This window comes from Myxocyprinus asiaticus, chromosome 16 (assembly GCF_019703515.2).
Source record: "Myxocyprinus asiaticus isolate MX2 ecotype Aquarium Trade chromosome 16, UBuf_Myxa_2, whole genome shotgun sequence".
Lineage (NCBI taxonomy): Eukaryota > Metazoa > Chordata > Actinopteri > Cypriniformes > Catostomidae > Myxocyprinus > Myxocyprinus asiaticus.
In genome coordinates, this window is record NC_059359.1 from 24,011,618 (window position 1) to 24,022,911 (window position 11,294).

Here is an 11,294-nt window from a genome sequence, read left to right on the forward strand (position 1 = left end):
CCAGCCATAAAGTGCCCCAAACCCCTCTAAAACCAGCCTACTTGCCACAGGGTTCGAAGTATGGATACTTGGCCCAAAATGAACTCTCAGACTAGGTAGAATTAAAAAAAAAAAAAAAAGAAAGAAATATATAGATATGGGTTTCATTAATTTTCTGTTTAGGCCATTTTCAAGCATCTCAGGGTCAAATCCAGATCTTGGATTAATTTCCTGTCAGATTCTTATGATCTGAACAGGTGATATCTTTGATGTGGAATAGAGATTACATTTATCAAAAAATATTTTTGAATAATAACCCACTGTTTTTTTTTAAGTAATTCAACATTTATATACCTTAATAAAAATTAATTTATTATTGTGAAATTAACAATGATTTTAACTAAATTAACGTGACCTTATTTAGATCTTTTACGCTTGTAATATATTAATACATTTGCTATTTGTTCAAAGAATGCTTTCGTTTCAAAACCTGAATGCATGAGTTTCGAGTCTTACCCTTGAAGCGTAACATTGGAGGAGCGAAGAAGCCTACGTCACGGACCCTCGTATTTCCTGCACCGGTGACCTCAGAAGGACGCCATCCTCAGTAGCCAATCATCACACCGTTGTGGTTGGTTTAATCCAATCCTGTATTAATATAGCCGGAATGGGCGGGCCAAGACCTCAGTTATGTAGATTGTCCCTTGCATCCTACCGGTGCCTCTCAGCCGTTAGCTGGACTGCTTTGCTGAACGTGAGTATAACACGAGGCCTGAAAATAGTTACATCAATTGTATTCATACAATTTCTATAAAGTAGTGCGGCATATATTGATAGATACTGTTGTCAGGCTAGTACGAAATATAGCTTCTTTTTCGCATCTCACTCATGTGCGCCTCTCTCATGGCACTGTCACCATCATGTTAGCATCAACCTTAGCTTACCTGCTACTTCGCTAGTGAGGCGTGAATGAAGCTCCACATGCTAGTGAACTACCCTCTTTAGTGTGCCTACTGTAGTGTTGCTATGCACAGACCGTGCTGTTTTTCATTACTAGAGAGTCAGCTGTTTGATACTGGCTCGACAGCGGTTTTTATATGGTTTTGACAGCTGGCAGGCTGTTGGGAGCAGTAATTTTGTGTTTCACTTCCAGTGCAAAGCGATGTAGTGTTTACTCGCCTGGTTATTTTTGGTGACAGCGCAGCCATTAATGGCAGTGTGGCATCTTCTTTCATGCTGCAATCTTATTTTATTTTTTTGCATAGATCTGATGTCGCCAGGATTGGTTTAAAAGCCAGGGAACCTGATTTGTCCTTTTTGAACTTTTACACATTCCTGTGTGAAGACTGAAAGTTGTAGAGTTCATCTTTAAGTATTCGTCCAAATGTAGAAATGTGACCTTTTGACCTATGCACTAATTAATTATTTTGAGTAGAAGTACCTCATCCAAAAGTTTCTTTAAGGAATATTCCAGGGTCAATACAAGTTAAGCTCAATCGACAGCATTTGTGGTATAATATTGATTACCACAAAAATTAATTTCGACTTTTCTCTTTATAAAAGAGAAAAAGCAAAAATCAAGTTTACAGTGAGGCACTTACAATGGAGGTGTATGGGGCCAATCAGTAAAGGTTAAAATATTCACCGTTTCAAAAGTGTAGCCACAAGACATAAACAATATGCATCTTAACATGATTTTAGTGTGATAAAATCGCTTACTAACCTTTTATATGTAAAGATACATAAAATTGAACAACTTCGTTGCCATGACAACGTAACACTGTAAACACCAAAACTCTAAAACGACTGTAAAAACAATGATTTAAACAACTTTACAGCTCAAATAAGACAGAGTTTTAACAGAAGAATTAATGTAAGTGCTTTTATAAAATGTTATATATAGTTTGCAGGGCTCAAAAATACATTTTCTTTTTTTTTTTTTTTTCTGCTGGACCAGTAGTACAGATTTTTACTTGCCCTGCCAACATTTTTACTGGCCCTTTTACAAGAAATAACAAATTTAGTTTTAGTGATATTTTATGCTTCAGAAAAATATTTGCATTTATCTATAACTAAGTTTTCTTTTTAAAAAGGCTCTTTTTACTATTAATAATTCTGAGGATTTAATTTGCGATAATAGATTAAAAAAAAAAAAAAAACTATGCAGCTGTAATGTTTGTCCATGAAGTTATGAATTCAACCACAATTTTGCTGGAATGCGATGGCATACATTGCACAAAAAAAAAATTATTGATTTGTTCAATCTGTTTGATTAGGTATTCAAATCTTTTTTATTGTACTGTTGTTTTTTCCTTAAGCATGGGCAGTGTGTTGGCTGCCAGCTCCCCAAACCCACCACCAGCCTCAGGGGGTGGCAGTGCCCCAGGGGGGCCTGGTCTAGTGACGGTACCTCCAGGTTTCACCATGCCTCCAGTCCCACCCTCCTCAGTCACACAGGGACAGTCTGGGGCAGAAACAGAGGCTTCTCTCCCTAACCCTGGCACATTTGAGGAGTGTCATCGCAAATGCAAAGGTTAGTGTAAGACTAATTTTTCGAAAAGGTGATTTTTCAGACATTCTTGTGTATATTTGTTTACTGTGCCATTATCTGTATTGTCGTCAAAGGCTGCAAAGGCAGGTTGAATGCAAAGTTCTTTTCATTTGCTTTTCAGAGGTCTTCCCTACACAGATGGAGGGTGTACGTTTGGTTGTCAACAAGGGCTTGAGTAATCACTTTCAGGTTAGTCTAGCATTAATAGCCGCTGTTCCACCATCAGGCTCAACAGTTCTGAGCACGGTTAGTAACGTATTAAGTTGCATTTCCACTTGAACACGGTTCGGTACGATATGATTACAAATAGTTCCTTGCCCGGAATTCTCAGCAAGGTCAGCTAACTGTACTTAGGACAGAGAACCGTGCAGGTGAAATGTATATAGTGATGTGGCAACACACTATCGGTCATTTGCTCAGTCCATTCTAATCCTGAGTTTGCAGCACCACAGTGGAACAAGTTCTGCAACAAGAACCGTTTGGCGCGTTGGTGGAAAAGTGCCTTACGTCTACCTCAATTAAATGCCATTCGAAAGCACATACTTTAATACTTAATGAAATGAAATAGAAGCTTTCACCTTTTTTGTGTGTGCTCTTTGGGGTTAAAGGTAAAAGGGCACAAATATATGTGATCTCTTCATTTGTTTCCTTAGGTTAGTCACACAATTACTCTAAGCACCCTGGGAGACTCGGGTTACAGATTTGGAACCACATATGTGGGCAGCAAGCAAACAGGTCCTGCAGAGGTAAGGCACTTTTTAGGTCACTTTTTAACTGGCAGGCTAACTTAATTTTAGGGATGTGCAAAACTACCAATTTTCATGATTGACTAGTCAGTGTTATGGATAATAATGTATAATAATTAGCTCAGTTATGTTCACGTGACCCCGATCAGTGTTTCAGAGGAATCTATGGATGCTAAGCACAGTACTTCAACATGCTAACTAAAGGATATTATCTATATCTAATCTATATTATTCTTATAATATTCTTATTATCTGTATTATTCTTATCTAATATCTATAACATTATATTGCACAAAACTATCAAAGTAAGAGAAGAAATAAGAAAGGCTCCAATAAAGAATGGCACAAAACCGCTAATGCACATCCTGACAGCAGAGTGACGTGCGCAATGTAAACGGAGAGCTTGGGAGTCTCAGGGCAATCCTTGATGTGCATTCAAAAGCACAGAACTGCAAGATAATACTGCATGTACACATTTAGTTAACAACATCAAGCAGTTTAAACCTTTTTTGCTGCAACTATTTAAGCATTTTCAGACAAAATCAGCAAAGACTTTAATCTCTCCAAAGCACCTCAATAATATGGGAACATTACTCAACAGAAGATTTAACATTCGACAGTCATCGTCTTATATTGAGTTGTTAATGCAGTGCTTTGATGCTTTAACAGCAGCGGTTCATAAATGGGCTAAACTTAAAGCATTAAAGAGACGAAACTTCCTGCAGATGGTTTTGCTGTGCTGACAGTTATTCACTTTTAAGCACAGTGTGCTATCATCATGCAAAAACACTCCAAGAAGTTGTGTCTCAATTAATTTGAGAATTGCATCTCCCAATAAAACCACCACCACTAAAAATATTAATGTGAGTAGTCTACCCTACTTATTGACAGTCGTTGGACGATTAGTCAACCACTGTAGCACATCCCTGCTTAATTTAGATTCATATTTTGGTTTAATTTCCTATACCAATATTGTTTCAGAAGTAAAAGATTGCTAAAAGGTTGCTAAGCTAAAATGGTCACCAAACTGTATGTTTCTGTATTGTTTGTGAAAAGTGTGAATTTCAAAGCTAATGAGATATTTAAAGCCTGTCAATGTTTTTTTGTCTGTCCATCAGTCTTTTCCAGTCATGGTTGGTGACATGGACAGTACAGGCAGTCTCAATGCACAGATCATCCATCAGCTTACCAACCGTGTACGCTCTAAAGTGGCCATGCAGGTATGTACCAGTCAGCTTCACTGATTTTAATCATAAATGAAAGGGAATAGAAAAATATGAAAATTATCAATTAGTAGATCATACACATGGCAACATGTTAAATGTGGTATACAGTGGACCTAACGTACAATTATTTTAAGCCAACTGCTTAATTATGATGTAGGATGAATCGGTTTGGCTGAAATAATTCTTAAATTTGGTGAAAGAAATTTATGTCTTCTGAGCCATAAAAAGTTAATTCCTTTTATTCAAATTCAAGTCCAAAAAATAGGACACCCACATATTGTATAAATGATACACTACTGCATACTTTTTTATTTTTTATTTTATCCCCTTTTCTCCCCAATTTGGAATGCCCAATTCCCACTACTTAGTATGTCCTCGTGGTGGCACAGTTACTCACCTCAATCCGGGTGGCGGAGGACAAGTCTCAGTTGCCTCTGCTTCTGAGACAGTCAATCCGCACATCTTATCACATGGCTCGTTGTGCATGACACCACGGAGACTCCCAGCTTGTGGAGGCTCATGCTATTCTCCGCGATCCACGCACAACTTACCACACGCCCCATTGAGAGCGAGAACCACTAATCGTGACCACGAGGAGGTTACCCCATGTGACTTTACCCTCCCTAGCAACCGGGCCAATTTGGTTGCTTAGGAGACCTGGCTGGAGTCACTCAGCACACCCTGGATTTGAACTTGCGACTCCAGGGTTGGTAGTCAGCGTCAGTACTCGCTGAGCTACCCAGGCCCCGCATACTTTTTTATTGAGTTATTTGACTGAATGGTGTGTTATAGACTCAGCAACAGAAGTTTGTAAACTGGCAGTGCGATGCAGAGTACCGTGGAGATGGCTTTACTGCTGCTGTTACCGTTGGCAACCCAGATGTTCTTGTTGGATCTGGTAATGTAACTTCCAGTTACTATTTGAAGTGTTTGAAAAGGAAGATGTTCTTTTTAACTTGTGTGAAAATTCTGTCTTTTATTTATTCTTAAATTTTGGCTGCTTTTATGGTGTTTTTATTATTATTATTATTAATTCCTAATTGGCATAAGACTTTGTGACTGTAATCATGTGTTGTCTCTTAGGTATCCTTGTGGCACACTTCCTCCAGTCCTTGTCTCCTGCTTTGGTATTGGGAGGTGAGCTGGTCTATCACAAGAGACCAGGAGAGGAGGGCACAGTCACATCATTAGTGGGCAGATACACAGGTGAGTATTTACAGACCATACTGTTGTATCACACATTTTTAGCATACGTTATTCAAAGTCTGTGGCAAGAATCATCATTTGATTACATGGAGATCTGGTGTAATGATTTGCTACCTTTTCAACCTCAGGTAGTAATTATGTTGCAACATTAACTGTTGGAGGAGCTGGTGCACATGCATCTTACTACCACAAAGCCAATGACCAGGTACTTAATAACTATCAGACCTTAAAACATTGTACAATACTTTGGTTGTGGAACGATTGATACAGTAATATTGACAGAAACTTGCTTAGACGACCCTATCGTCTTTTGAACTCACTCTTCTGAATCTGAATGTCTCCTTCAGCTGCAAGTCGGGGTTGAGTTTGAGGCCAGTACACGGATGCAGGACACAAGTGTGTCGTTTGGTTATCAGTTGGATCTACCCAAAGCAAACTTGCTGTTTAAAGGTATTCTTCCACTTCGAAGGCTTTCATTGGACTGTTAGCATTTAACATGGCAGCATTAGTGACGCCTATTTGAGACTGATTCGATTTACTTTCAAATACTTGCATAATCATTGTTCCAGCACTGCTCAACTTCCTAATCCTTTTCATCAGGTTCTTTAGATAGCAACTGGGTGGTGGGAGCAATGCTGGAAAAGAAGCTGCTACCCCTTCCTCTATCATTAGCTCTTGGCGCCTTCCTTAACCACCGCAAGAACAAGTTTCAGTGTGGCTTTGGTGTCACCATCGGGTAGAGAAGCCGTGGCGGCAATGAAGAATCTCTACAGATACGACCCTCCACCACGTTTGGACTGGTGCAGAGACATGGGGACATGGACCAACACTGAAATGGACTCCCAATATTACTGCGTTTAACCTTCACTAGGATGGACCAGGATGAAGAGCTTTCAGGACCGCACAAGCAAAGTCCAACAAAGCTCCCATCAATCTAAATGTTCATAGTTATCTGGCTACCTGACAGATCAGCCAGATAACTAAACAGACAGATAAGGTTTGTTTTTAAATGCACGTCATGTGAAAGAAAAATGTCAGATATGTTGCATTCAAATACAGTTTTTTTTTTCTCCTTTGTTGAAACAATTTACAGAGGATGTATATCTAAGAACAACTGAAACACTTGTTCATTATTTTGCTTTTGCCAGTTTGATGTATTTGAAACTCTTGTTTCCATCTATATAAATGTGTTGGGGCAGTACTAGTGTTACATTTTTTACTAGATGTTTATCATACAAAGTTGACAATTGAACCTTCAAAAATGCACTGCACAAAATGCTGTCAATGTCAAAAATATGAAAATCAAATGCATGGAAGCTCTGGGTTTAAGCAGTCGGATGTTAAGTGGAGTTGAAGTCTTTGTCTCATTTTAACTAGTCATGCAGAACCGTCTGAGAGTTTTGACAAAGAGGTCCTTGTACTGTATTTGTCTAAGGGCCAAATTTGGATGCTGGTTTCACAATGACTGGACGAATCAATCAGACTGTCCTTTGTAAGCATCTCAACATAAAATCAAATGTCACTGAATTTTTTCATGTGGAAGAATTTCCAAAGTTTGTATGATTTTAATTTGTTGTACATTAGTGGGATTTTGGGGCAAAGGATTGGAGCAGATACTGTAATAAACCTGTACATTTGAAGCTGGCTTTATTGCCCAGAAGAGTTGTACATGTCCTGATTTCATGTCTTAGTGACATGGTGAGGTACTAAAAAACAGACTTTCGGCCTGATTATAATGGGTTATTTCATAGTGGAATTATGTTGAATAAACATTTGATTTTAAATTGAGTTTTGAAAAAGATCAGGTTTGCCTTTTATATTACAAGGTTTCGTTATTATCATTATCGTTGCTAGAGAGGAAAACAATGTTTTACTAATACTAAGAGGAAGACAAAGGTAAAGAATGGGTTAACAATTAACATATTTAGAAAGGTACAAACATTTATTAAAAAAAAGTCACACTAACATGCATACTGCCTTTGTATTGTATTAAACAAACTGAACCAAATTACTTACAATGTAATTGTATATTATTTGCGTAACAAAAGCCTTCAGTTTTAGATTTCAAATTTCCTTAAACTATTTTCACATTTCAAATTAGAACAACTGTTGTCTTCAAGACTGATTTAGTCAAATTTTGGTTTTTCCACTCTGTCTCTTTTGGTTCTGGATCATTCGCCTCATAACCAGATCCAACTCCAGATCAGACTGCTGAACATCTGTGTTTCCACAGCCAACCTTTGGACAGCTGTGTGGAATGACAAAGGCAATTGGTAACAGTTACATTATTATGTATTATATTACATACTATATTTCACTGCCTTTTAACCTGTTGTACTGTAATACAGCTGATACACAGGCAGTTTAGTAAGGCAGCATAATAGCACAGTGTTTTAAGATAACAGGGATGGCTGTATGAGGTAGATAGTAAAATTTTTATTATTAAATCATGTTTATTTTAAGACATGCTTTCAGGTAAAATATTTGTAAACCGTTTCAGTGAGTGATGGTGGAGTATAATGTACATGTTCCTTTACAGACTTCAAATCCCTCCATTTCATCTGCAATTTAAGAGTGCCTTACCTAACACTATGATTTTCAAATTACTTTATAGAAGCATAAATGTATGCAGTACTAATGAAGAGTGAACTTGTAAATTTGTTGGTATTTTCTGGTAGCATGATATGGAAATGAATTATACTTATTGTATATGACAATATAAAGACAGAACTGAGCAGTGTCAACATACCGAAAGTTCTTCTTATTTCTGTGCCTTCTCTGTATCATTTCAAGTACAGCCTCTTGGTCATAATAATGCTGGCATTTCTTGTTTCGCACTGGATTGACCATCTCAACCTGTCAAAACAGGGACATTAAAGTTTTTAATCATTTAACATTTCTACATCTTAATCTGCTGTTGATCCATTATAAAACACCCATGATGAGGAGGAGGGCATGGCTGGGCCATGATGGAGCACGACAGGCGCTGAATCAGCTGATCAGCGGAAGAGCGAGATAAAGGGATAGCCAGAGACGCTGGTTCGAGAGAGACACGCATGTGGTTGCGCTACACGTTTGTTTATGTTGGTTTTAAGTTTACCATTAAAGTTTATGTTTACTCTTTAGCTGGTTCCCACCTCCTCCTTGCCTGTCCATATACTGTTACACACCCTTACAAATATGAAGCAAATTAACACAAGGTCTATGGCGTTTATGGATTTCTTGTGCATTTGTTCAAACGTGAAGTGATGCTGATGTTCACCTGGGTGAGAGGGCAGATAAAATTTGTCTCGCTCTGTGTTACAGCAATGTCCTCATCTAGATCTTCTGCGTTTTCAGTTGGTGTCTGACTAGCTGTTCAGAAATATGAACACATAGGAATGATATTGCCATTGTGGTATCTAGGAAATGCATGTCATCCACATTCACATTTCAAGTCATGACACATTTACGTTTGAATCCTATTGAAAAAACAAATAAACAAAAAAAAACACTAAGTACGAACACGTGTCCCACCTTGCATGTAAAATTTCCTGACACTGTCTTTGAAGGCCACCACCTTACTGTGCCTTTGCAGGTCAACATCTGAAACACCTGCCATCAGCTCATTGTAACGATTCCTTACAGAGTCTTTCAGTTTAACCATGGCATCAGGAGGTTTATGTCGGACCTACAGATTAAAAGAGAAAAAACACAAAAGTAATACAGGGTCAGTCAGTGAGTGACATGACAAAGATTAACTGTCAAAATTAAGCAACAGAATGAGTCCGTAAAAGAAACCTGAGCAGTCATCTCATCAACAGACTCCACAAAACAATTGATTTCTATGTCCAGTCTGGAACACTCCAGCATCATCTCCTCCAGTTTCTTCAGAGCCGGACTGTCTACTGTACCTGAAATTAAAACAAACTGAAAACTGAATACTCTCAAATATATAGATATTTGAGAGCAATGAAAATCTTTGGAACGAACATAGAGTTTCATTTATATCATATAAAGACTTCTTCAATAGGACAGCTATGTATCTTGAATCTTTTTAGCTAAATAAAAACACTGAAGTTATAATGATTGCTATGCCCCTTTTCCAGGTTCAATACAAGTTAAGCTCAATCAACAGCATTTGTGGCATAAGGTTGATTACCACAAAAATTATTTTCAACTCACCTTTTCTTAAAAAATAAAATAAAAGCAAAAAAATAGAGGTTACAGAAAGGCTAAGGAGTAAGGGAATGAAGTAGGGGGCTAACATCAAAAAAAGGTTGAGAACCACTGGTTTAAGGTTTGGCCCCATTCACTTCCATTGTAAGTGCCTCGCTGTGACCTCCATTTTTGCTTTTTTTCAAAGAAAACGAGGAACGAGTGGAAATAATTTGTGTGGTAATCAACATTATGCCACAACTGCTGTCGATTGAGCTTAACTTGTATTGAACCCCGAATATTCCTTTAAATATAGACCTCATGAAATCGCTTGACAAACGATTTTGTGTGCGTGTGTTCACATATTTCATATTACACGGGAAGTTTGGGCAGGACATATTGAATTGAACATATTGAATAGCCAATAGCCATTACTACGTCACAGATGTGAACCATGATTTGCTTCCTTGCTATTGCTAGTCAAAGGTAGGCAGTAAGGGGGAGGGACATTCTCATTCTAAACAGCATTGTATTTGACAAAATTCTATCTTGACACACCCAAAGAGTGCAAGATGAGTCACTAATATACTGGTCCGTTTTCACTGAAGAGAAAAACTCTAAATTTTATATTCATATAATCTGCTAAAAAAATATTTTGTCAAATAGACTAGCATGTAGAAGGTCTCAAAGATAACTGACATGGGGGAAAAGCCACAAAACGTGATTTGATTTCATTAGGTTTTTTAAGTCTGTCCAAACTTTTAGGTATATATTTTATTTAGTTAAATCATGGATATGCTTAGTGGGGCATATCGAGGCCTAAACAAACATAAACCCAACTTCTGTAGATGTGGTACCTTGTGCTTCCACTATTCCCAGCGCAACGTCTGAAACCATGTCCATACATCCTCCAACATCTGTTTGGCATGACTTCAAAGTGGACAAAGTGGACTGCACTGAACTTAGAGACATCTCCTGGAAGTTATATTACTGCTCGAAAATTCCACCAACCAACAAACACTTTTATCATTCACGTTCACTTTAATTCGTTTCAAAGTGGTTTATTTATTCGATAAAATTACAAATGTGCTATTATTATAACATATACATCACTTAACAGTTGTTATATATTTAGAAATATAATTCAAAAAATTATACAACACCTAGCCCTCGCCAGAAGTTGCGTCACAGAGTCGCCGTTTCCGGTTTCGAAACAGTTTGGATGACACATCAAAATAAAAGATTTGTAAGGCGTTCAGAAAGTAGTATTAAAAACAGCATTTAGTAGCACACGGTTTTGTAGGTGTAATACACTGTTGAAATATTGACCTATACACGACTAGAAAATAAATGATAATTTATATTTCACAAATATCCCCCATATTTCTTTGCATGACTGTTAATTTGACAGTCAAATTTAACGGAAAAGCGCAACCAGGACGCGCCTGT

The 11,294-nt window shown here is 37.7% G+C and overlaps 2 protein-coding genes across 3 annotated transcripts; one reads left to right on the plus strand and one right to left on the minus strand.

Moving 5' to 3' along the window:
- The first annotated feature begins 643 nt into the window (after positions 1 to 643).
- On the plus strand, positions 644 to 7,353 carry LOC127453821 (mitochondrial import receptor subunit TOM40 homolog). The gene is made up of 10 exons (XM_051720520.1): positions 644 to 733; positions 2,298 to 2,512; positions 2,652 to 2,719; positions 3,184 to 3,276; positions 4,395 to 4,496; positions 5,295 to 5,400; positions 5,586 to 5,708; positions 5,837 to 5,913; positions 6,056 to 6,158; positions 6,309 to 7,353. Exons 2-10 carry the CDS (start codon positions 2,299 to 2,301, stop codon positions 6,446 to 6,448), a joined length of 1,026 nt encoding a protein of 341 aa, XP_051576480.1. The 5' UTR covers positions 644 to 733; position 2,298; the 3' UTR covers positions 6,449 to 7,353.
- nsmce2 (NSE2 (MMS21) homolog, SMC5-SMC6 complex SUMO ligase) lies at positions 6,752 to 11,126 on the minus strand. 2 transcript variants are annotated; one of them, XM_051720523.1, is made up of 7 exons: positions 11,009 to 11,126; positions 10,703 to 10,835; positions 9,489 to 9,601; positions 9,225 to 9,378; positions 8,971 to 9,062; positions 8,458 to 8,564; positions 6,752 to 7,956 (listed from the first exon to the last, which is right to left on the minus strand). In XM_051720523.1, the coding sequence occupies exons 2-7, from the start codon at positions 10,815 to 10,817 to the stop codon at positions 7,839 to 7,841; spliced, it is 699 nt and encodes a 232-aa protein (XP_051576483.1). In that variant the 5' UTR covers positions 10,818 to 10,835; positions 11,009 to 11,126; the 3' UTR covers positions 6,752 to 7,838. The 2 variants fall into 2 exon arrangements, with proteins under 2 accessions (XP_051576483.1, XP_051576482.1); XM_051720522.1 differs by having other exon boundaries at positions 10,703 to 11,060.
- Between the last annotated feature and the right edge of the window lie 168 nt (positions 11,127 to 11,294).